This window comes from Bos indicus, chromosome 5 (assembly GCF_029378745.1).
Source record: "Bos indicus isolate NIAB-ARS_2022 breed Sahiwal x Tharparkar chromosome 5, NIAB-ARS_B.indTharparkar_mat_pri_1.0, whole genome shotgun sequence".
Taxonomy (NCBI): Eukaryota; Metazoa; Chordata; class Mammalia; order Artiodactyla; family Bovidae; genus Bos; species Bos indicus.
The window spans coordinates 10859906-10885658 of NC_091764.1; the positions used below are offsets into that span (position 1 = coordinate 10859906).

The 25753-nt window shown below is 36.9% G+C and overlaps 1 protein-coding gene across 4 annotated transcripts in view; it reads left to right on the forward strand.

The window, feature by feature from the left end:
* Positions 1–25753, forward strand: part of ACSS3 (acyl-CoA synthetase short chain family member 3) — a 185641-nt gene that overhangs the window by 65206 nt on the left and 94682 nt on the right. For all 4 annotated transcript variants that reach the window (XM_019960308.2, XM_070788879.1, XM_070788878.1 and 1 more), the window contains 2 exons: positions 9548–9628; positions 9709–9804. In XM_019960308.2, coding sequence (XP_019815867.2) covers positions 9548–9628; positions 9709–9804 — 177 coding nt within the window. The remainder of the gene's footprint in view (positions 1–9547; positions 9629–9708; positions 9805–25753) is intronic.

The following is a 25753-nucleotide window of genomic DNA, read 5'->3' on the forward strand; positions in this document are numbered from 1 at the left end:
AGAGTGTTGAGCTATTTGATTTGCAGCACTGAAGATACTCAAGGATTTTTAAGTCTTTTTACCCTGAAAGGTGTTTTCACAAAGCAAAGTTAACAATGTCAATATTCTTGAACATGTCAGATACCAAACCATTACTTTTGCCTGGTATCTCCAAATAACACTGTTTCTTCATAAACTTCATAAAGATTTATGCAATCATTTTTCATCTTTATTAGGGAGTTCAATATTCATTGAATCACAAAATGTTAGTAGGCAAAGGGACTTTTCACAGTCACTCAAATCCTATGTGACATTGGCCCACTATTAATATTGGAACTCTATAGCATCAGAATTCTGAACCATAACCTGTTAATATTCTCAAAATAGTGATTCTATTAGTTTAGATTTAAATAAAGGAAGATCACGGAGAAGGCAATGGCACCCCACTCCAGTACTCTTGCCTGGAAAATCCCATGGACGGAGGAGCCTGGTAGGCTGCAGTCCATGGGGTCACTAGGAGTCGGACACGACTGAGTGACTTCTGTTTCACTTTTCACTTTCATGCATTGGAGAAGGAAATGGCAACCCACTCTAGTGTTCTTGCCTGGAGAATCCCAGGGACGGTGGAGCCTGGTGGGCTGCCGTGTATGGGGTCGCACAGAGTCGGACACGACTGAAGCGACTTAGCAGTAGCAGCAGCAAAGGAAGATCAAGACTTAAAACATTTTATATGAAATTCACTTGCTTGTGAAAAAGAAAACATTTGGTAGAAGGGTATATTCTCTCTGACTACAGACACAATGTTTTGTTACATTTTGGTCTACCATCGTGTTCTGTATGTAGTTGGTACCCACACTTTTGTTGTGTGAATAAATAAATTAATGCATATACATAAAAATATTTGTGTCATTGTAGAATCAAAGCCCTGTGCTTTGTTAAGAACTCTGGTCATCTGAAAAATAAAATTTTCTTATATTGCATATTTGTCTGTTTAAGCAGTCCAAATGATTACTGGATGCAGTCTGTCCCTTCCACTTTTTGCAGTTAAGCATTATGTACCAGCCACAATGAATCCAAATGAACATTTGGCTGCGAAATAAAAGGGACTCAGCAAGTTATAATCTCATATAAAAGTATCAACATGAGAGCCAACCACTGACCCTGAAAATATAGTAGAGCCTAACCAAAAAATAAAAATCACTTTAGCTCCTTAAAAGCCTGAAGGAATCTTACAAAAACTTTTGGTGCTACCTTGAGACTTTTAATCACTGAAATTCACTGTTGCCTGGATGGGGATCAATATGAGAGGGCAGAAGAATAGTTTGCCATCAGTTTAAAATTGACTCAGCTAGTGTAGTGGAAATAAAATAAAAGTAATATATAGGGCATTCAGTCTGAAAAGTGATGATTCCAAATAAAGAAGAAACCTAGATATCCCATATTTTCTTTGCATCAAGAACTACTTTCTGGAATTCTTAGATGCCCAAACTGAAGATTGTTTGATGTTTTTATCATCCTCATTTTTTTTTGTTACATTAACAGTACCATTCCAAAGATTAATCTATTTCTATAGATTGGAGAAAGCTTTAATTGTTTGAAGATTTCTATTCACGCTGAATTTAGTTCATGGATGTTCATTGGGTGCTAAAAGAGATAAAAAATTAGTAAACCACAGTCCCTTCAGCATAGTGGGGTTGCAATATATATCAACACAGATAATGTAAGATAGACTGTGATCTTTCCCTAAGAGGAAAAAACCCTACTTTGGTCTCTTGAAGAAAAGATGAGTTTGAATGGCATCTGAAGGATTAAATTCCATTAGTTCAACAAATATTACTGAGCACCCAAATACATATCTGACCATCTTTTTAGAGTTCTGTGGCTGGATACAGGCACTGAACAAAGAGCTATGTAATAGGTGATGTGTTATGAGGAAAAATAAAACAGAGGAAGGGTAAGGGAGAGTGAGAGTGCTGTTTTATCAGGGAGATGTCAGGGAAAGCACTCGATGGTATGACATTTGAAGGACGAGTAGAAATTTTACATCAGGTGACCTCATGGGGAGGAGGGCATTCCAGGTTGATTGGGTCAATATAAGTAAAGACAGGAGCATGTAAGGCTCCAGGATGGCTACTGCAGTTGGTGCAAAAAAAGTAGAGAAATGGCCAGATTTATAGGCAGGGGCCAATTGTTTAAAATTTACCCAAGAAGTTTAGGTTATATACTGCCTGTAAGGAATGGAGAGCACTGATATTTCTTAAGAAGGAGACAAAAATATGAAGGAAGGTAACCCTTGCACCATTACACAATGGAAGCAAGGAGATTGGATTTCAAGCTGTGCTTAGGTTTGGACCATTTATTAGGGAGCAATCGGAGAAGGCAATGGCACCCCACTCCAGTACTCTTGCCTGGAAAATCCCATGGATGGAGGAGCCTGGTAGGCTGCAGTCCATGGGGTCGCTGAGGGTCGGACACGACTGGGTGACTTCACTTTCACTTTTCACTTTCCTGCATTGGAGAAGGAAATGGCAACCCACTCCAGTGTTCTTGCCTGGAGAATCCCAGGGACGGGGGAGCCTGGTGGGCTGCCGTGTATGGGGTCGCACAGAGTCAGACACGACTGAAGCGACTTAGCAGCAGCAGCAGCAGCAGCAATCAAGGATAAGAGTAAAACAGAGGAAGAGTACAAGGCTTTGAACCTGAGAACATAGGAAAGTGGTTTTGTTTATTTACTAAACTAGAAACAAGAGAATGGTTTGGGGCTGGGAAAACTGGGAGGTTTTGTATATGCTGAGTATGATGTCTCTTTGGGACATTAACATGGAAATGCCCAGCCGGTAGTTGGAAATGAAGTTCTGGGTTCAAGAGTACATCTCGATTTGGAGCTAGACCCTTGGAATATCATCAGCTAGATGATGTAGAGGACTAGTGTTTAATTCATGGGATTGAGTAGGTTTTACAGAGCAGGGCATGCAGAATGGCAACACAAAGTAGTCAATTTTAAAGGTCTTTCAGAAATATTTCTCTTATCCCTTCAGTGCACTTTAGAATTTCAATTGCATTGAAAGTATATGTTGCCAACAAATATTTTTGCCACTTATTTTTTTCTACTTTTTAAATATATTACTTTTCATTTACTTATCTTCATAACGTTGCATGTTCTCTAAAAGTGTAGAATATATTTCATACACCTTTGAATATACTATGGCACTAACCTTAGAACTGGGCCATAGCAGATCCAAAATATTTAATAATCTACTTTTCCAGTTAGCTCCAGATTCCTCTAATTTTTTAAATTGAAATATAGTTGATTTATAATATTGTGTTAATTTCAGGTATACAGCAAAGTGATTCAATCATATATAAATATATATATGTTAAAATCAATTCATAATTTAATAACAACTACATGAACCAAAAATCCCATATATATATAAATATATATTCTTTTTAAATATTATTTTCCATTATAGATTATCACAAAATACTGAGTATCCCGATGCCTCTTTATTCACAAGATTCTCAGTTCATTTTTGGCAGGTATAATCAGGATTAATAGGATCTGAATTTTTAATATTGAGATTCCAGGAATAGAAATACAGGAAAGATGAGCATACATGAATTTATGACATATTTAAATATAAATTTCATGTCATAATTTAGTTTGTTTTCTTGATCTTCATGAAGAAAAATAGTGTTGTGAACCCATAAAAATACTCTACTTAAAACTGCTCGTTTCCCATAGGTGCATATAAAACACATAATTCTTTCTCTTCTTTGGCTGTAATTTGCAGATATATTTAGGGCATATTTGCATTTCTGCATCTGCCAATTCTGGATTTGTCAGATTATTGTATGACAGATTGATCTGCTACCTGCTGCACATATTCTAGCATATTCTACAACTGAGCTGCTTTGCATACATTTCTGTATTGTTATGCGTGTTTATTCTGTTTGGTTTGGTTGACTGTATTCAAGGTACTTCAAGGAACTATACAGTAGAAGAATACTTCCTCTGGATTGGGTGTCATTCTGGGAATGGGAGATTTAGTGATGGTCATATTTACCTTCTTTCAGCTTGTTGTCATGGAGGTATGGTGATAACCAAAAAAATAAAAAGTGGCATAGGAGCACAGGGGAAATAATTAGGAAGACGGCCGTAATAGGAAGGTGGTAGGCAAGGCCTTTATTCTGATGTGAGTTTTCTATAACTTACATCAACTTTTATTCCTATGTGTTAGGTGACTTATTTATATTCTAGACCATAGAGAAAGATAAGAGAAAGTTAAATAAAAAAACCTGTGAAAAAAATTTTTTAATCTGTAGTACAATTTTTGCAGCTTCCCTTGTGGCTCAGCTTGTCAAGAATCTGCCTACAATGTGGGAGACCTGGGTTTGATCCCTGGGTTGGGAAGATCCCCCTGGAGAAGGGTAAGACTACCCACTCCAGTATTCTGACCAGAGAATTCCATGAACTATATAGTCCATGGGGTTGCAAAGAGCTGGACAAGACTGAGCGACTTTCACTTTCACAATTCTTGCAGCTAAAGGCTGAACTCACTATACCTTTGTCCCTGATCTCACAGTTGCTCAGATCCATAAAAAATTATACTGCTGCTGAAGTATCATCGATAGAGGTGGCTTCAGAGTCATCAGAAAGCCTGCAGCAAGAGATTTTATGTTTGAAGAAGTAAACCAAATGGAATCATTCCATTTCTACTAATACGGCATTAAGTTCTGTAAATTTCAAGGATTTCTCTTGAACAAAGAATAATATTTTTTTAATTATAGTTTTCATATATTGCTTATTCATTAAATTGTTCACTGTTTAAATCAGTTGACATATGTATTAATTGTCTGTTCTATGCTGAAGATACAAAGGCGTTCTTATGGCGCTGAGAGTGGAGGAGGAGACTGAGCAGTGGGTGGATGTTGTTAGTGCCCAGAGGCTCAGCGAAGTGTGCAGGACTTGTGGCCATGAAAAAGCGGGGAGAGGCTTTTAACACAAGCAGTGGGTTTGGATGGCTTCCAGAAGAGGCAGCACTTTCACAATGCTGTTAGGTACTCCTGTGATGAAGCAGGAGGTTACCAGGTGCAGAAAAGGGGTGAGGGTTCGTTTTAGGAAGAGGGGATATCATCCGTAAAACTCTTATAAGAACAAGAATATTGTTGGTTGGTGGGTTTTTTAAGTAAGCAGAGCAATACCTCATACTTTTCAACTCATTGACTCCAATGGTCCCATGGTGGTGGATTTCTTTTTTTCAGGTAATATTTTTGTTTCCCCTTTCTTCTTCTTTTGTTTCTACTTAATTTGCCAGACTGAATTGAAATGTATATATAAGCATGCATACATACAAAGCATATGCATGTGTGTATACATGTAGACATATATGCATATGTATTTACATATGTATGTGTGAATGGATATATATTATATGTATGTATATTTGTGTGTTTGTCTTGTACAAGTCTTTATGACTTCCCTGGTGGCTCAACAGGTAAAGAATCTGCCTGCAATGCAGGAGACACAGGAGATGTGGGTTCAATCCCTGGGTCGGGAATATCCTCTAAAGGAGGGCATGGAAACCCACTCCAGTATTCCTGCCTGGAAAATCTCATGGACGGAGGAGCCTGGCGGGCTACAGTCCACAGGGTCGCAAAGAGTCAGACACGACTGAGTGACTAAACTCATAGCACAGGTTAATAGCGGGGCTTAACTTGGGAAGAATGTTTTGTTGGTTACTCTATGTAGACTTCTCCTACCTGAATATTTTGAGATTTTCCATTCAAATTTTAGATCTATTATAAAACATTTTTCAGATAAGACTCCCAAAGTCTTAATCTTACCACATATCTCAGTCTTCCTTACTTTTTGTACTACAACTGATGTTATTCCAGCTGCATTCTTCATAAATTGTAGTACCCAAACAGTGCACACTTGATATAAACAAGTTTTCTGTTTTACAGTAATTGACCCATTTATGATATTTTGTGGCTGTCTTTGTTCAAAGGCAGCTCATTAAACTGGAAACCGTAAAGAACCATCTGTGACTAACTGTTATTCCTGGGGGATAAATAATTAGCCTTTAGTTTCACTTGTATGGATTGAATTTTTTTGAATATCTATATACATTAAAAGTGTTTTGTGTTGTTTAAAGAACACTTTCACATTGTCTACTTTTGTACTGAGGTAGAATTCACTTTTGTGTCTTTATTTGGGGCACAGAGTTTTATTCCCACCTGAACGTCTTTAAGTTTTCCAGAAGAATTTAAGTATTATGCTGATCCTACAAAAACCAAAGCAGTGTATTGGGAGGCTATAGGGTTTTTCTGAAAATATATTAGGTCATCTAATGTCTTTACTTTTAAGGAAGGTAGGATATAAGTGCATAAAGTAACAGATTCAAAAGAATGAAATGCAGCATGCTTGTGTTGTAGGGATAAGCACTGATGGTCACCAGTATTTTTACCTCATACTCAAATAGACTTCAGAATGCCAGTTTTTGTTTCTGGTTAATTATGCATACTGGAATATAATGATTTGTGGGTTTTTTTTTTTTTTTGAGCACGGTTTATGTATTTTCAGAGGTTGAACAGAGTTTATCTGTTGCATTTTAATTATCATTACCTGGAAAAAATGACTAGAAACAAAAATGCTTTATCATATTAATTTTAACCACATGTTAATATTGAGTGAACTCTGGGAGTTGGTGATGGACAGGGAGGCCTGGCGTGCTGCATTCATGGAGTCGCAAAGAGTTGAACATGACTGAGCGACTGAACTGAACTGAACTGAATATTATAAGAAAGAAACTATCTTTTTAAAACTAATCTTTCAGTGTTTTTACTCTTGAACTTCTTATGAAAGATCTACATGGATATATACATATATATGGAATTTAGAAAGATGGTAACAATAACCCTGTGTACGAGACAGCAAAAGAGACACTGATGTATAGAACAGTCTTATGGACTCTGTGGGAGAGGGAGAGGGTGGGAGGATTTGGAAGAATGGCACTGAAACATGTAAAATATCATGTATGAAACGAGATGCCAGTCCAGGTTCGATGTACGATACTGGATGCTTGGGGCTAGTGCACTGGGACGACCCAGAGGGATGGTATGGGGAGGGAGGAGGGAGGAGGGTTCAGGATGGGGAACACATGTATACCTGTGGTGGATTCATTTTGATATTTGGCAAAACTAATACAATTATGTAAAGTTTAAAAAAAAAAAAAGATCTACATGGAGAGTATGATATTATGCACTTTTTCCCTACACTGTACTAAATAACAAGAAAATTGAAAGCTGTCATCTGAATATGTTAGCGGCAAGACCAAATTTCATATTGAGAATATAGATCAATGAATAGAGAAATGATGCCAGATGAAAATTTTATACTCATTGTTAAAAAATTAAAAGTAAGTGGATGTTAATATCAGTGAAAAACAGACATGGCTTTTCTGTCTCTGTTAACTCTGTTTTCATTGTTTTTAATGAGAATCTCTGATAACAACCTCTAATTTTTTGACATTTCTGTCTTTTGTGTGGGGAAACATAAAAAACAGTAATTGCTAGAATTAAGAAAATAATTTTGCTAGTAAGACATTAAATTATTGACTGTATAATTCTTAGTTTTTTCATGCAAATTTTCATTTTTAAGTCTAACTTTCTTGGGGTTAAATGAATTTAAGTAGCCACCATTATATAGACAAAGTAACTCTGGTAAATAACCTTTAAAGAAGGGTTCACTTGAGAGGTAAGCGGAAATTTGACAACCTGTCCTTTAAATTATCTTCTAAGTTTTACAAATGAATTACTACTCATTCATGTTCTCCTTAGCCTTTTATTCCTTTCTATCACTTCCAGTTGATTACTCTTACTCTCTATCATTTAATATAAAAAATTTACCCTTTTGTAATGATATTTAGAATTATTAATTAAACATGACCTCTAAATGCAGGGACAACAGACAGGTGAAGAGAAATTCTAAAACATCTTAAGTGAAATCATGCCTGACATTAAATTTCACAGAATATTGATAGCATATTGTCTATGAAAAAAACCTCCAATTTTATCCTTTACCAAATGAATAAAACTTTTTAGAAAAGAGTGTTTGCAAGTGGATTCGTTTCAAATTCATCAAGATTTTGAACTGTAGGAAAAGATCTTCTCAATAAGACAAAAAATTAGCAAAGTACATGGAAGACATGTATAGTATATAGCAATTGAAGATCTGCTCAGATTACATGGGAAAATGCATGTGTGAAAATTATTGGTAGGAGCTTAGGATTTCTGACTCTCCCAAGATGATCAAAAGAGCCAGCTGCATGCTACCCATGTCATACAAGCTAGAAAGCATACCTGTCAAATGCCAGCAAAGCTTCCTGTGACATTTGCCAAGAGACCAGGTGTTGCTGCTGGTAGATAAAAAGTATTCCACAGCTTGATACCTATGTTTTATTAGTGGTACCTGAGGAAAGTAGCAATTTTAGTAACAAACAGGAAGTCAGCTTCTTTTTCATTCTCCTGATGCATGCATGTGTGTTATAGTTACAGAGCTGTGCCAAAATAGTTCAACCAGTAGCACGAACATTAATTACAGCCATGTGTGGCCTTTCAGGTAAAATAATTATTTTCTTCACTGAGTGATTATAGTTGCTCTACTAAGAGATGTTTGAAAATACTTGTGAGTGAACTATAACATATTTCTTAGCAAGCATTCACTTTCTCGTTCTGAATATTCACATCATTAAGTCATTGTGAGCCAATAATGACTAATGTTTATAATGAAGCAATAAATGAAATTAGTTATTAAATTTGCTGTCAGTTCTTATCTGTGATGACTCTTGCACTTAGTTTTCAAATATTAATCTTGTATTAACATTGAATACATTCACTCTCAAGAATATCTGCTCACAAACTGATTCATGAACGCTATGGTGCTATGCTGTAACCATCAAATCTGTCAGCCTTAGATCTAACTCATCAGAAGTGAGATCTAAAGAACTGCTCGGCTCTACTACTGTGATAGCATGGTCCTTCAGGTTAGCATTTTAATAAGACTCTAGTTAGAATATGACTGTTTCCTCTAGGCATCCTATTATTATTTAATACTATTAAGGAATAAATATCCTTATGGTGGTCTGTGTCGTAGGCACACAGCTATCTTTGATCTTTCTGTGGACTTAATTTTGAAGGTTTTCATTTTTGTTCTGGAAATATGTGTTAAAATGCAGTGTTGATAATTGATGTTACCCCTGGAAATTTTTCTTTTTATTGCATGTGATTCTGTGAAATCATATTTTCTTTAGAAAGTCCAGAATGGTCTGTGAGAATGAATTCTACAAATGGACTGGTATGAACAAATTATTCTGTGTTTGTTATTGGAGGTGTCAAAGAAATGGTGATTCAGATACAATTATTAATACATGAAAGCCCAAGTTATTTATAGCTTTAGAATATGAAATACTTTAAACAGGTGCTTTTCTTAAGTGGATAGTATGAAGAAAGAGGATCTTTTAACACATTGTCTATTGATTTTAACTTCATCTCTTCTTTCCTTTAGGGTGTGGTGAGGCCCACTGGAGGATACGCTGTAATGCTTAACTGGTCGATGTCTTCCATATATGGACTTAAACCTGGAGAGGTAATCATGGTTTTAAGTTCATATTATATGACATTTATCTGATTAAGATATATGCGTTTTATTTTCTTCTTATTGTTTAGGTGTGGTGGGCAGCTTCTGACTTAGGCTGGGTTGTCGGACATTCCTATATCTGTTACGGACCTCTTCTACATGGAAATACTACAGTTTTATATGAGGTAATAAAATTCATACCACATATACATAGTGTTAATTTCACTGAAAGTTTCTGAGAAGTAGTCTAAGTAGGAACAAAAAAAATTGAATGGGGACAGGGAACATTTTTATGTCTTCTTCCAGTTTAAAAATATGATTTCATAAGACAGAGAAATACACAGAAAAAAATACACTATTTAAATTGTGTTGAACAAAGCCATAAAACAACAAAAGCCATATTCTGAAAAATATACACTAAAAAACTTTATGTCTGTCCCTTTCTAGAAAATATCATTGGACTGATCCTGATTTAGAACCTTAGAAAACAGTCATCACAAAACAGAGATTCACCTTTTTGTGTTTTTAGAGAATTAATGGATTTCAACTGTATGGTTTCTTGATTTTAGCAGATGTTTTTGGTAGTTTCTGATGATTGTTGTATGTATAATAGATGATGTATACATAATTTCTGTATGTATAATAGATGATGTGTGTATAATTTCTGATGATGTTGTATGTATGTATAATTGTTGGAGGTATATATGCTTCTAGACTGATCAGATTGAATCTTCGTAGCTTTAAGATTCAGTTGCATGGATTAATGTTAACCAGGAATAATATTTTTGTGTGTATACTAGAAAATTCTGCTCTTATGCCTATTCTATTTAATTTTAGTAAGTGCCTTGTATAAATACTTAAAACACATGTCCATCAGATTTGTAGGATATCGGAAGTTGAGAGGAACAGTAAAATGGTAGTTTGCTAAATCAGTACACAAAATAATCTTGGACTTTTGGGATAAAACACACAAGATGGGAGAATATGGAAATCCTTTTATAATTATATTAAAATATAATTGCAAAAATAAAGTCAGGGAAATTTGAGTTGGTTACAATTTATGTGGTTAAATCCCTGTGATTATAATTGTCTGTAGTTCAAACATCAGTGGTTGATAGGATGACTTTAAAAAATAGTCACCATATGCAATAGTATCTTATTTTCCCTTCTTACATTTGGAAACTTATGTTCAGTTTAATGAGGAGAAGAAAAAAATCATTAACTTATTAGAAAGCATTTGGATGAAAGGAAATAGAGTGAAAATGTCATACAAGAAAGCAATGAAGGAATTGTGAATGGTTTAGTCTGATAATAGTAATATATTTAGTGTGCATATTTGTTAAGAACCTTTTGACATTTAAAGAGTGGCCACATAGTAATGTAGTAATGTGGAATTCCAGAGACCTATCTTTTGGGCGAAATCAGAGAAAATTTAACTGTTCATTGGTAGAATAGGCAGCTTCTGAAATAGAAGGCTCTCTTTCACTTAAAGTCTTTCAACATCAAGAGAGGAATATGAAAAAGAGAATTTTATGTGACGTGTGGATAATAGTATTAGATTATGTCAAAGTTCTTTAAAATCTTAGCATTCTGCAAGTCAATGATTCTGAAAGAATCAGAGACTGTTCTTAATCTTTGTGGCAATCTCCTAGTCCCAGTCAACATTTAAAAGCATGATTATTCCTGCATTTTCAGCTGGCTGATTTTCTGTATTGAAATGCTCAGAGATATTAAGGCAAACTTTGACACAAATATTATGCCATCTTGTACTACTCCTTGTCTTTTATACTATCCCTCTGTCCTTTGTAGACTTAATATGCCCTGTGGTATTTGTAATAATTAAAACATAAAATTATCTTGATAATTGTGTCCATACTGAAGTCCTTGCAATAGAATAAGTGTTTTTATTAAAACAATAATTCCCTCGGAAGTAAACAAAATAAGCCTTAACACTAATACTTATAATGAATTGTGGAATTGCTAATATAAAGTGACAAAGCCAAAGATGCCATTATATTGATAAGTATTTATTAAGTATTAGTTTGCCTTTAGGATTATAGTACATGTAATTTTTGTGCATTTACCATTGGCCTTTTTTTTATTTTTTAAGCTTATTTAAAGTATAATTGCCACACCATTAAAAGGGCTCTGCTTGTCTTTATCTTGAAATGATGAGCTCAAGAACAGTCTAGATGCTCTATTAGTATTTGTTGTACAAAAGGGTGATTTTCTTTTTTTAACCTTTTAAATCTTATCTGTGAACTCAGGTTTCTTTCCTACAACTTATAAACATCCTCGATTCTCTCTTATCATAAAACGAAGCCTTTTAGACTTCTGCACATTTCTAGCTATCCTATCTTTATATTCTTCTCCACTGAGTCCTTGGAAAAAATACCCTTCCCTTATTGTCTGAACTTTATATTCTTCCAATTATTCTCCAACCCAGTGAAGTCCAGTTTTTCTCCACATTGTTTCATAAGCTACTGTATCAGAGGTCAGTGGTGGCTTAGTAAGAGACAAAGTCAAGGATTTTCTTCAGTTTGATTTTATTTTTTCTCTCAATGGCATCAACCCTGGTGCCTGTGTTTGGTGATGGTAATTCTCTCTGCCCTCTTGAGTCCTGTATATCCTTTTGCTATTGTTTAGGCTGTTTCTTTTGACTTACATGACTTTCCCTCTGTCTTTCCTTGTCTGGTTCATTCCAGCTATCTTGTAGATTCTGATTAGATGTAATCATCGCTTGGAAAATTTCCTCAAAGTCTTTGACTGCTCAGTTCCCCTTTCTGTGGTTCCATTGCCCCTTGAACATATGCCTGTTAGTTAGCTGACCACACTATTCTGGAATTATATCTAGTAAAGTGTGAGGGCGTCACAAGCCAGTCTCAGCGTAGTAGACAATACACACTAAACATGTAGTAAGTGCTTATGGAACTAAATTGGATGCTACTTCTCTGTTCTCATTCTGCCTCTCTGACATCCTGTCTTCTGTTTCCTCTCTTGGTTTCTTTTACTTTGATCCTCAACATTGGGTGATAGTAGAGTCTTGTTCTTAGCCCTCTTTTCTCATTCTGTTTATATTTCCTGGATAATCTCCATGCAATTGGATTTGAGTATTATTATTTAAACCCAGGCTCCTAACTCCTCCTATCTATATCTAACCTTCCTGCTAAGCACCAGCTTATTATTAGGGATTTTCAGATGGCCCAGACATCCCTTATGGTCAAGGTGCTGTGAAATGAACTCACAGTCTCCACTTTTCCCTCCAAAGACATTTCTTTCCGTGTACTCTGCCCTGTTGTTAACATTACAGTCAGCTAAACTAAGAATCAAGAAGTGATTCTAACTTCATTCTCCTTATGTATCATATTCTATTGCTCACTACAGCTTGTTGATGTACATTTTTTTTTGTTCTTGTTGTTCATTTGCTCAGTCATGTCTGACTCTCTGCAACCCCACGGGCTGCAGCACTCCAGGCTTCCCTGTCCTTCACTGTCTCCCGGAGTTTGCTCAGACTCATGTCCATTGAATCCATGGTGTCATCCAACCGTCTCATTTTCTGTCACCTCCTTCTCCCTCTTCCCTCAATCTTTCCTAGAATCAGTGTCTTTTCCAATGAGTCAGCTCTTCTCATCAGGAAGCTGAAGTATTGGACTTTCAGTCTCAGTCCTTCCAGTGAATATTCAGTTTATTTCCTTTAGGATTGACTGGTTTGATCTCCTTGCTGTCAGATGTGAAATGACAGGGTTAAACATATTTGAGGAACTTTCAATGAATCCTTGTGTTGGTCACAATAGCAAATAAGATGCTATTTGAGAGGAGTCCAGCTGCCTGTAAGAAGTCTGGCCAGATTTTGGAGCCCAAGAAAATAAAGTCTGTTACTATTTCCATTTTTCCTCATCTTTTTTGCCATGAAGTAATGGGGCTGGATGCGATGATCTTCATTTTTTAAATGCTGAGCTTTAAGCCACCTTTTTCACTCTCCTCTTTCACTTTCATCAAGATTTCCTCTTTGCTTTCTGCCATTAGGATGGTGTCATCTGCATATCTGAGGTTATTGATATTTCTGCCGGCAATCTTGATTCCAGCTTGTGATTCATCTAGCCAGGCATTTCACATGATATATCCTTATGTAGTTAAATAAGGGTGACAATATACAGCCCTGATGTACTCCTTTCCCAATTTTGAACCAGTCGGTTGTTCCATGAACAGTTCTAACTGTTGCTTCTTGACCTGCAAATTGATTTCTCAGGAGGCAGGTAAGGTGGTCTTATTCCCATATTTTAAGGTGGTCTGGTATTCCTATATTTTAGCACATGTCAAAAGTGTCCTCTTGTTTCCATGCCTCCTGCCACATAGTCGAGGCTGTGACAATTTAGTAAGTGTGTTGTTGACTGGTGTGCATTCTGTGTTTGGCCTCTGATCTCACTTGTGCCTGTGCTTTCCAGGTGTATATATCAGACAGCCAGTCTAGACCATGTTCTAATAAATACTGCCTTCAGATGTCTTTCCAGGCCATCTCTGCCAAAACTCTAATTTCTGAGCTCTCCTCACTGTCCATCTAAAATGCAGAGATGAATGCAGAACTTCGCTGCTTAAATTTTTTCAAAGGGTTGAGTTCTGCCTCCAGGAAGTTAGAGATGGCATACTTTTCTCTATTCCTCCCACTAAGTAGAACTGAACATTTTAGGCATTATGTCTAAAACAAATGTAAGACTAAAAGATGGAGATAAAAAAAAAAACAAAAACAACAACAAAAAAAGATGGAGATAAGAAGGAAAACTGACTTTAGGGACCTTGAAATTTGAGAAATAACATAGTGAGGACACCTTGGCTTTATTTTTCCCTCTTAGATTTGTGTCTAAAGAAGCTGACAACCTATAAGTGCCAACAACTGCAGACAAAGCAAATCACAACAAAACTAAACCCTCTGAAAAGGGAAACAACAATAACAAAAACAACAAGCCTGACCTCTCAAGCCAAAGGTTTAGGAAGGAGCAGTCTAAGACATGAAACTTTTAGATGGCTGCACTCCAGACAGATGACACACACAGATCCATGGTCCCAACCCCACTGCCAACAGCAAAGGCTGAGTGGGAAGTTTAGACTTCCACAATTGTTAGGCTTTAAGGAGGAGCTTAATTCTAACCCTCTTCCCACAGGGTGGTGTCAGAGGAGTTTGAATAGGAAGCCAAGATTTTCCTTCCTGTTAGATTATAATGAGGACCCGTTGAACAAGCAATAACAGTAGAGACCAAATAAGGAGCCTGGGCTTATCCCCCTAACCTACCAGTAATGAGATACCCCTTCCATTCTCCATTGGGATAGAGTCAGTGGAAGCCTAGTAGAGATACAGGATTTTGGGGATTTTCAATAACAAGACCACCTGTCTCTTCCCAGTGATATCAGTGGAGGCCTTGTTGGGAGCAGTAACAGGGAGCTCTTACTTTATCCAGGCAGGGAGGTGCCTTTAGAAGCCTACAATTAGAACGGGAACCAACCCAGAGTCATGAAGAGCATTCTCCCAAGCTATTCTCTTCTCCAGGGGATCTTTCCCACCCAGGAATCAAACCCAGATTTCCTGCATTGCAGACAGATTCTTTAGCATTTGAGCCACCAAGGTACCCAGTTGGGTATCAATGGAGGTCAAATGAGGAACCTGGATTTTTACCCCTATGTCTTCCTTCTTTGCTGGAGTGAAATCTAAATAAGCCACCTGAAACAAGACTTAAATACGAGTCTGTCTCATAATGTAATACCAAGAAACTATCCAGGATTTGATGACCTCATACCAAGAACTAAAAACATCTCAAGCTGAATGAGAAAAGACAGTTGATAGGTACCAGAACTGAGATGACAGAGATGTTAGAATTATCTGACAAAGATTTTAAAGCAACTGTGGTAAAAATGCTTCAACAAGTGATGATGAACATTCTTTAAACATTCTATTTTTTTTAAGGTCAACAAAATAGTTACAGTTAAGAAATAAAAAGTTCCAGCAAAGATGGAGAAGGTGTGGAGAAAAGGGAACCCTCTTACACTGTTGGTGGGAATGCAAACTAGTACAGCCACTATGGAGAACAGTGTGGAGATTCCTTAAAAAACTGGAAATAGAACTGCCTTATGACCCAGCAATCCCACTGCTGGGCATATACACTGAGGAAACCAGAATTGAAAGAGACACGTGTACCCCAGTGTTCATCACAGCACTGTTTACAATAGCCAGGACATGCAAGCAACCTAGATGTCCATCAGCAGATGAATGGATAAGAAAGCTGTGGTACATATACACAATGGAGTATTACTCAGCTATTAAAAAGAATACATTTGAATCAGTTCTAATGAGTTGGATGAAACTGAAGCCTATTATACAAAGTGAAGTAAGTCAGAAAGAAAAACACCAATACAGTATACTAATGCATATATATGGAATTTAGAAAGATGGTAACAATAACCCTGTATGCGAGACAGCAAAAGAGACACATATAGAACAGTCTTTTGGACTCTGTGGGAGAGGGAGGGGGAGGGATGATATGGGAGAATGGCATTGAAACACGCATAATATCATATGTGAAATGGATCTCCAGTCCAGGTTCGATGAATGAGACAGGGTGCTCAGGGCTGGTGCACTGGGATGGCCCAGAGGGACGGTATGGGGAGGGAGGTGGGAGGGGGGTTCAGGATGGGGAACACAAGTACACCCGTGGCGGATTCATGTCGATGTATGGCAAAACCAGTACAATATTGTAAAGTAATTAGCCTCCGCTTTAAATAAATCTATGTTAAAAAATAATAAATAAATAAAAATACCTTAAAAAATAAGTTCCAGCAAAGATATAGATGCTATAAAGAATAATCATAGGGAAATTTTAGAGTTGAAAAACGTAATAGCAAAGATAAAAACTCAATGGATGGGCTCAATACCAGAACGGAGGGGACAGAGGAAACAATTAATGAACTGGAAGAAGAAGCAATAGAAATTAGGCAATCTAAACAACAGAAAGAAAACAGACTGAAAACAAACAACTAACAGAGCCTCAGGGATATATGGAATGATAACAAAAAATATAGCATTTGTGATTTCAGTCGTGAAAGGTGAGGAGAAAGACAGCGGGCTTGAAAAAAATAATGGAAAACTTCTGAAAACTTCTCATCTTCTCAGACTTGGCCAATGGTATATATATCTATTGGTTCAAGACTGAGTAAACCCTCAAACAACGTTACTATAAAGAAATCGACATACACAAAAAAACCTTAATCAAACTTCTGAAAATTGAAGGCAAAAAAAAATTATCTTGAAAGTAGTGAGAGAGAAAAGATTTCTCATCTGTATGGGTAAATCCCTTTGAAAGATAGGATTTTTTAGAAACTAGGGAGGTCAAAGGAAAGTGACAGAATGTTTTTCAAGTGTGAGAAGAAAGGAACTGTCCATCAGAATTCTGTATTCATGCAAATATATTTTGAAGATAAAGGAGAAATAAAGACATTCTCAAGGGAAAGAAAAATTTGGAAAATGTGTTACCACTTTCTTATTGTTTAGTCATTAAATCGTGTCTGACCCTTTCACAACACTATGGAGGGTGAAGCCTGCCAGGCTCCTTTGTCCATGGGATTTCCCAGGCAAGAATAGTGGTGTGGGGTGCAAATTCCTATGCCCGGGGATCTTCCTGACCCAGGGATCGAACCCGCGTCTCCTGAGCTTTAGGTGGATTCTTTACTGCTGAGCCACGGGAGGAGCCATAAGCCTCTCTAAAAGGGACAGCTAATGGCCAGTAGTTAATAATGAAAGACTAAGTATTTCTTATGTTTGAGAACAAAGCAAGGATGTCCACTCTCACCTCTTCATTCAATAAAGGTCCTAGTTAATTTGATAAGGCAATATATGAAAACAAAAAGAGAAACATATCAGAAAGGAAGAAATAAAATTGTCTCTATTTGCAAATGGCATGATTGTCTAGGAAATTACAAAACATATTTAAAAACCTGTAATTAATAAGTGAGTTCAGCCAGATCTCAGGATACAAGATAAACATGCAAACATCAGTGGTTTTCCTACATACTGCAGTAAACACCTTTGGCTACAAAAAGGCAACATCTCCTTGTAGAGATGGAACTGTTCTTTATCTTGATTATATCGTGTCCTAATTGTGATAGTAAGCTATAGTTTTGCAAGATGTTACTGACTGGGAAAGCTGTTAAGGGTACATGACATATTTCTGTATTATTTCTTACAGTTCCCTGTAAATCTAAAATTATCTCATATAAAAAACTTAATTCAGTCAGTTCAGTTCAGTCACTCAGTCGTGTCCGACTCTTTGCGACTCCATGAATCGCACGCCAGGCCTCCCTGTCCATCTCTTAACTCCCAGCGTTCACTCAAACTTATGTCCATCGAGTCAGTGATGCCATCCAGCCATCTCATCCTCTATTGTCCCCTTCTCCTCCTGCCCCCAATCCCTCCCAGCATCAGAGTCTTTTCCAACGAGTCAACTCTTCGCATGAGGTGGCCAAAGTACTGGAGTTTCAGCTTTAGCATCAGTCCTTCCAGAGAACACCCAGGACTGATCTCCTTTAGAAAAGTTACTAAAAGAGATGTCAAAGAACAAAATTCAAACTTATTTGCATGATATGAATGATCTGTAGTCATCTGCTTTTTGCCCATCTTTAACATCTGTCTCTTGTTCTGACCTCTAATTCAGCTTCCTACTCAGCAATCCAGTCATTATTAGCACTTACATGAACAGAAAAAAGTGAAAGTGAAAGTCGCTCAGTCATGCCCGACTCTTTGCCATCCATGGACTATACAGTCCATGAAATTCTCCAGGCCGGAATACTGGAGTGGGTAGTCTTTCCCTTCTCCAGGGGCTCTTCCCAACCCAGGATCGAACTGCCAGTGATTAAGTTGTCTCCTCTACTGAAATTCCACTTTTGTTCTGATCATGTAGCAGAGTGGTTCTTTTTCTTAAGGGATCAACTTGGATTTCATCTTCTCTCTGATGTTTCTGTGCTTTCCTCTGGCTGATCGAAGTTCTTTATAATTGCATTCTACCGTCTAGATTCCTTTGGTCTTGTGAATACAGACCTGTGATACTGTCAACTGAGGACGGGGATGTTTGTCATTTCTGTACGTGCAGTGTCCAGCACAGTGCCTTTCAGGAAACACAGAAAATTCATTGTGTAAATGAATTTCTAAGAGGATTAATTGACAACTGGAGCATGCAGAACACAGGGCGAAAACTTGCTTGATTAATTAAAGCAAAACTAAAGTATAACGGAGTCCTGACTCGTCACTAGGCCAGGAAATGAAAAAAGTCTTTATTAACTTCCACAAAATAATTGTCCCACTTGTGCCCCAATTTTAGTTGGATTGCTAAATTGGCATTGTTTTATTTTAGTGTTATTATTATTTTTAATTTAGGAAACAAAAATCTTCCATTACATAATATAAATGGATTCTTTGAATAGTGAACAGAATAATTTAGTAGATCATTCATGTCTTCATAGGATTATCTTTTCTGAATAAAAATAAATTTGTAAATTTCATTGATCAAAGATTTATTTTTATTCTTAATGAATTATAGCATATTAAAACTATAGTATGAGGTAGACAGTGAATTGGTATCTGTGATGATATCTTTCCCTAGTGATGCATTTTAATTTAACAAAAATTGATGTTCTGAAGTATTAGGAGATTTGCAGCTTACTCTGTGCCAAATCATCTAGAGTACAAAAATCAGCTCATGAAACATTTCTCTTTTATTGAGTACAAATGGTTTATGATATTATGAATGAATAATTACATTAGCTGAAAAAAAATTAAAAATGGTTATAATTAAGTTGGATATTCAGTGAAACCTCCAAGTACAGAATAGTTACCCACTTGAAGCAATCTGTTTCACCATAAAACTTACAATGGATATTTAAATAAGATTTTCTTTTTTGCCACAGAGCAGCAGTCCCCAACCTTTTTGACACGAGGGACCAGTTTCGTGGAAGACAGTTTTTCCTCGGACTGGAGTTGGAGGATGGTTTCAAGTGATTCAAGCACATTATCCTTATTGTGCACTTTATTTTTATTATTATTATTATATCAGCTTCATCTCAGATGATCAGGCATTAGATCCTGGAAGCTGGGAACTCCTGCCATACAGGCCATGTAGGCCTACATGTTCCTGGTTGTCTGCTTTGATTTTAGCTTCCTGATAATTGCCAAATTTTCAACACATTCCTGTTTCTTTCAGTAAAACAAACAAACAGCAGCAAAAAAAAAAAAAAACCCATAAATTGTTGATTCCCTGTCCCCATGCAGTTACAGCTTTCTTCATCTTGGAAGGCTCTTGCCTATACCCAATAGCTCCACTTTCTAACCTAGAACTTAACTCCACAATCCTCTCAAACTGACATCTGTCATCTTCATTTCATAATAACAGCTTTTGATAATTTCTTTAGTGACTGGAAAAGTCAGTTTTCATTCCAATCCCAAAGAAAGGCAGTACCAAAGAATGTTCAGATTACCATACAGTTGCACTCATTTCACATGCTAACAAGGTAATGCTCAAAATTCTCCAAGCCAGGCTTCAGCAGTACGTGAACCAAAAACTTCAGATGTATAAACTGGATTTAGAAAAGGCAGAGGAACCAAAGATAAAATTGCCAACATCCTCTAGATCATAGAAAAAGCAAGGGAATTTCAGAAAGACATCTACTTCTGCTTCACTGACTGTGCCAAAGCTTTTGACTGTGTGGATCACAACAAACTGTAAAATTCTTAAAGAGGTGAGAATACCAGACCACCTTACCTGTGTCTCCTGAGAAACCTGAATGGAAGACAAGAAGCATCAGTTAGAACTGGACATGGAATGATGGACTGGTTCCAAATTGAGAAAGGAGTACATCAAGGCTGTGTATTGTCACCCTGCTTATTTAACTTATATGCAGAGTATATTATATGAAATGCTGGGCTGGATGACTCACAAGCTGGAATCAAGATTGCCAGGAGAAATATCAACAACCTCAAATATGCAGATGATACCATTTTAATGGCAGAAAGCAAAAAGGAACTAAAGAGCCTCTTGATAAAGGTGAAAGAGGAGAGGGGGAAAAGCTGGCTTAAAACTCAACATTCAAAAAACAAAGATGGTAGTATCTGGCCCCATCACTTTATGGCAAATAGATTGGGAAAAAGTGGAAACAGTGACAGATTTTATTTTCCTGGTCAAAATCACTGTGTATGGTGACTGCAGCCATGAAATTAATAGACGCTTTCTCCTTGGAAGAAAAGCTATGACAAACCTAGATAGTGTATTGAAAAGCAGAGCCATCACTGCCAACAAAGTTCTGTATAGTTAAAGCTATGATTTTTTCCAGTAGTCATGTACGGATGTGAGAGTTGGACCATAAAGAAGGCTGAGCGCTGAGGAATTGGTGCTTTCAAACTATGAGGCTGGAGAAGACTCTTGAGAGTTTCCTGGACTGCAAGGAGATCAAACCAGTCAATCCTAAAGGAAATCAGTCCTGAATATTCATCGGAAGGACTGATGCTGAAGCTGAAGCTCCAGTGCTTTGACCACCTGATGCAAAGAGCCAGCTGTTCGGAAAAGACACTGATACTGGGAAAGATTAAGGGCAGGAGGAGAAGGGGGAGACAGGATGAGATAGTTGGATGGATCACTGATGCAATGGACATGAGTCTGAGGAAACTCAGGGAGATAGTGAAGGACAGGGAAGCCTGGCATGCTGTAGTTCATGGGTCACAAGGAGTTAGACAGGACTTAGCGTCTAAACAACAACAGCAACTAGTAATTATATTTTGCATATGCCAGTGGACATTTTCAGTCCTCTTCATATTTGACTCTTCAATGTTTGGAAGTTTTGACTTTCATCTATCTTAGTTACTTTCTTCCCTTCTGAGGAAAACATGCTTCTATTTTTCTGATGTTATTGTTATGCTCATATCTGCTACAGGAATTTTCTGACTCGTTGCCTGAAATATATACCTCTTATCCTTTACAGCACAGCCAAATGTCACCTCCTGAGAGAAGCCTTCCTTGACCTCTCTGACTAGGGCAAATCTACATAGTCTTTCTTAAGCACCTGGGTTTTTTTCCTTCTTGGTTTATGGCACCATTGCCATTTCACTTTAATTTTTATGCTCCTCTGATTTATCTACCTCTCTCTGCTCCATACTCTGTGAGGGAAGGAATCATGTTAGTGTTTGCTCACCATCGAGTCTCAGCTTCTTGTCTTGTTCTGGACAGATTTTCAGTTCTCAATAAATATTTGTTAATAAATGCCTGAATGAAGATATCAGGAAAAAAAAAAAAACTTGATTTGTAAGTAAAGACTTTTTTCCCCCAAGAAAGGAAAAAGTAATTCTGATTTTCTCTTTAGTAGAGAACTTCATGAACAAATTAAGTAATCCATTGTATCTTTTTCAAGAAGCAAAGATTTATTTTTGTTCACTGATGTGTACATATTTAATATATGCAATTCTGGAAGCCACATTGGCCTGCCCAACTAAAATATACAAACCAATTCTGAATAATTCAGCCCTTTATTTCTCATCTATAAATATTACTATTAATAGTACCTCTCTTACATGACATTAAATTGGTTAATCCATTGAAATACCTTAGGATAGTTGCCAGAATATAATTGTGCCATAAATGCTAGATATTATAAGCTACTGTTATTCAAAGCTATGAATGTTTTCTTTCCCAGAATAAAATTCTACAATATAAACACCAGGCATTCATTCCCATGCTGTCCAGCCATTGTAATGCTTGAATTTTCACATATTCCGCATTTCTTCTTTCAAAGTGTTTGTCCTCCCAACTCTGACGTGGTCATCAGCACATTAGAGTCCGCTCCCTTTGGACCCCATTCATTCTCTTCTGAGCACCAGTCAAAGGAATCAGCACACGGGCATGTGTTGATCCTGCTCCTACCATCTTTGAAGAATGCACAGCAGATGTGGAAAATGACCCCGTGGTCTCTCCCCTCAAGGATCTGTCCTTTCAGAGTAGAACTTGTGATTGAAATGAGAGTGGCCTGGAAGTCTTTCATCTGCAAATAGTACAGAACATTTCATGGTTCATTATTATCCAAACATATATAACCTTTCACTCCTACTTTTTGATGGGCTTTATCAGTACAAGCTTTTAAACTGCCTGTATATCTTTGAAAACTTCAGGTCATTCAGCTTGATAGTCTCTTTTTGAATGTTCTTTTCCTGATTTCATGGGAGGAAGGAAAAGTTTAGATAGCCCTATTTTTTTTTTCTTTACAGTATGCTTAGTGTAGAAATGAACTCTGCACTCGCCTTTATTTGTGTAAAAGTTTAGTAAAATAATGTACGTGAAGTCAGTGTGAAAGCTTCAAAGAAATATTATGATATGGATATGTATCTATAAAATATATACAAAATATAGCATGTATAATATCAATTTATATGAAATAGTGACATTATCATCACCATATATACCTGGATCAAAACGTTAAAACATTTTGCAGTATGAAAGGCTCATGTTGCAGAATATTGAGGATACTTCTTTGAACTACTTTCAAGTTATTTTAGTATTGAACACTCTTGTTAGGTCATCCCCAGTGTTTCCTCCATGGCTGTCGTCTGCTCTGTTCGGCTTTGTGTTTGTAATCTCTGTGAAGACATCCTATGATGTATTTTCCACATGTGAATGTTCTGAATTCTCAGTGCCTCCCAGGCTTCATTTTAACAGTGTAATTGTTACTTGCATGTATAGAGTTATAATCCTTTTGCAAGACATTTGCACTTCCATCTATGTTAACCTGTTTTCTTTATTGATTATCCCCTTTTCAAGGACAGAGATTTGCTTCTTTCAAGTATGAAATCTGTTCCTTTTTTTTTTTTAGCCACGAATTGCCATAATATTGTTAACTAATATACTCCATAGGCATACACCAAAGACTTTCTCTCTTTTTCCTCGTACAATGGAAATTTCTTTCTTTCTTTTAAGTATAGTATAACAACAATGTATTTTTTGTGTTTGTATGAAATAAGAAAAATGATGACTCAGTTATTACTTTGATTCAGGCTGTATAATTTTAGTATCTCAATTGGAACGGATTGTAAACCTGATGCTAGCATCTTTTAGGTTTCTTACAAGACTAGTTGTTGAAAGATTCCTTTTTTTGAGTATTTTTCTCTGTGTGTGCCTGTGTTTCATGATAGAACAGGCAAGTGCAACTACTGTCGTAGCTCCAACAACAATATTTATTGGGTACCTGTTGTGAGCGTAGCATCTTGCTAGGATTGATAGAGAAACAGAGAAAGTATCAGATGCCCTCCTTGCAATAAAAGCACTGACAATATAGTCAAAGAATTAAGAGTAGTGTAAAGGATAGAAAGCAAAATTGAAGACAGCACCTAAGAAATGTATTACAGTGTGTAGAAAATGTGAAAAAATTTCCAGAAGCTACATTGAACCATTAATACTCTACATTAGATACTTGCACCTGGTTTGGTGCAATTTTCTGATGACAGAACTAAATGAAGATCAAAGAAATTAAATAAGTTGCCTTAGGTCACATACCTTGTAAATGGATTATATCCTGGCTCAAAAATCTTTCTATTAGTCCCTTAAGAGAAGTTTAGGACTAGAGTAGACAGTAAAGGTTTGTGGATGATATAGTCCAAGTAATAACAGCAGCTTCTATGGATGAGTGTTGGGTGATAGGAACTCCTCTAAGCAGTTTATATGGTTTTTAATTAATTCTGTCTCCAAACTCATGGGATAAATATTTTGCCTACCTATTTACAGTTGTAGAAACTTAGTTTCGGAGACATTAAATAACTTTGCCAATAGCATAAGAGTGATGGAGCTGGGATTCGAAGCAAGGTTTTCTGGCTGCAAAGTCTCTGTCCTTGGGTTCATAATTTTGAGATGAACAGTTGGGAAACTTGAGTAGTGCAGACTAGTTTGCTCTACTATATGCCAGAACCAGAGTATCCGTGATCTGAACATAAAGGAGAAGGCAGGATGTTAGAGTGTCAGGTGGATATTGTAGGACAAAGGTAAAATGGAAATTGAAAATAGTTGAGATGTCTTCAGCTAGGACAGCTGCTGTAGTGGCAGTTGTCAACTGAAATACTGTAGTAGGAGTGACGGCTATTGTGGAGGAGAGAACGGTACTTTTAGTTTTGGTAATGTTGAGTTTAAAGGAGCTACTCAGACATTTGTGTGGTGTTGGGAAGTGAGGTTTGAAACTCAGAAGAACTTTCAGAATTAGAGATGTGAAAGAGTTAATAATTCAGGTACCTAAAGTGATCAGGTTATGCAGCGAGGTGAAGTCTGAGAAAGGAAAGCAATATAAATTGAGGGTGAGAAAGTGAAAAGTGATAAAGGAATCAGAAAGCCATTTCCTAAAAACCAGTGGAGGGGAGGTCTTCCAGAAGATGAGGAATCGGTGAGCTAAGTGCTACGGAGAGAGGCCTGGTAGAACAAAACTGAAGAGAGTTTTGGCAATTTGGGTGTATGAGGGCAGTCTCCTAGGAAAGTTTGTGTGTTCATTTTATTTTTAACATGGAGAAACAAGAGCATGCTGAAGTTTGTATTTGGTAAATTATGGAACGGTGTGGAAGAGTTAGACTTTGTACAGCCTCAGGTTGAATTGCAGTATACATATTGAATACACTTTATTTTGAATACACTTTGAATTGCAGTATACATACGGAATACACTTTATTTTCTGGGTGGGAACCTGTTGGTGTAATAATGCAAGAGGCCATTTAGTTTCTCTAACAGTGAATTCTCACTCCTTGCTATGAGTAAAGAGAGCCTGAATTTGTTCCTTCATTACAGGATATAGCAGAGTGATTGCTCATCTGCATGGAGGAATTCAGAGAGGAAAGCAGTCCTGCTTTTATCTAGCCTTGAACTACCAGCTATCCTAGAGATAAATATTCTCTGATTGCTGAGAACGGTACATATGTCAGAGTCCCTAATTAGCTCAGCACTGGGTCTGTGGAATTACCGATTACTGTGCTCTGCTTCATTTACTTGGCATTAATAACTTTTGAAAGTAAGCATCTTTTTAATAACGTTTATTACCTAGGTGAAAGAAATGGTTTATCCCATTGAGGGTAAGATCGTCAAAAGT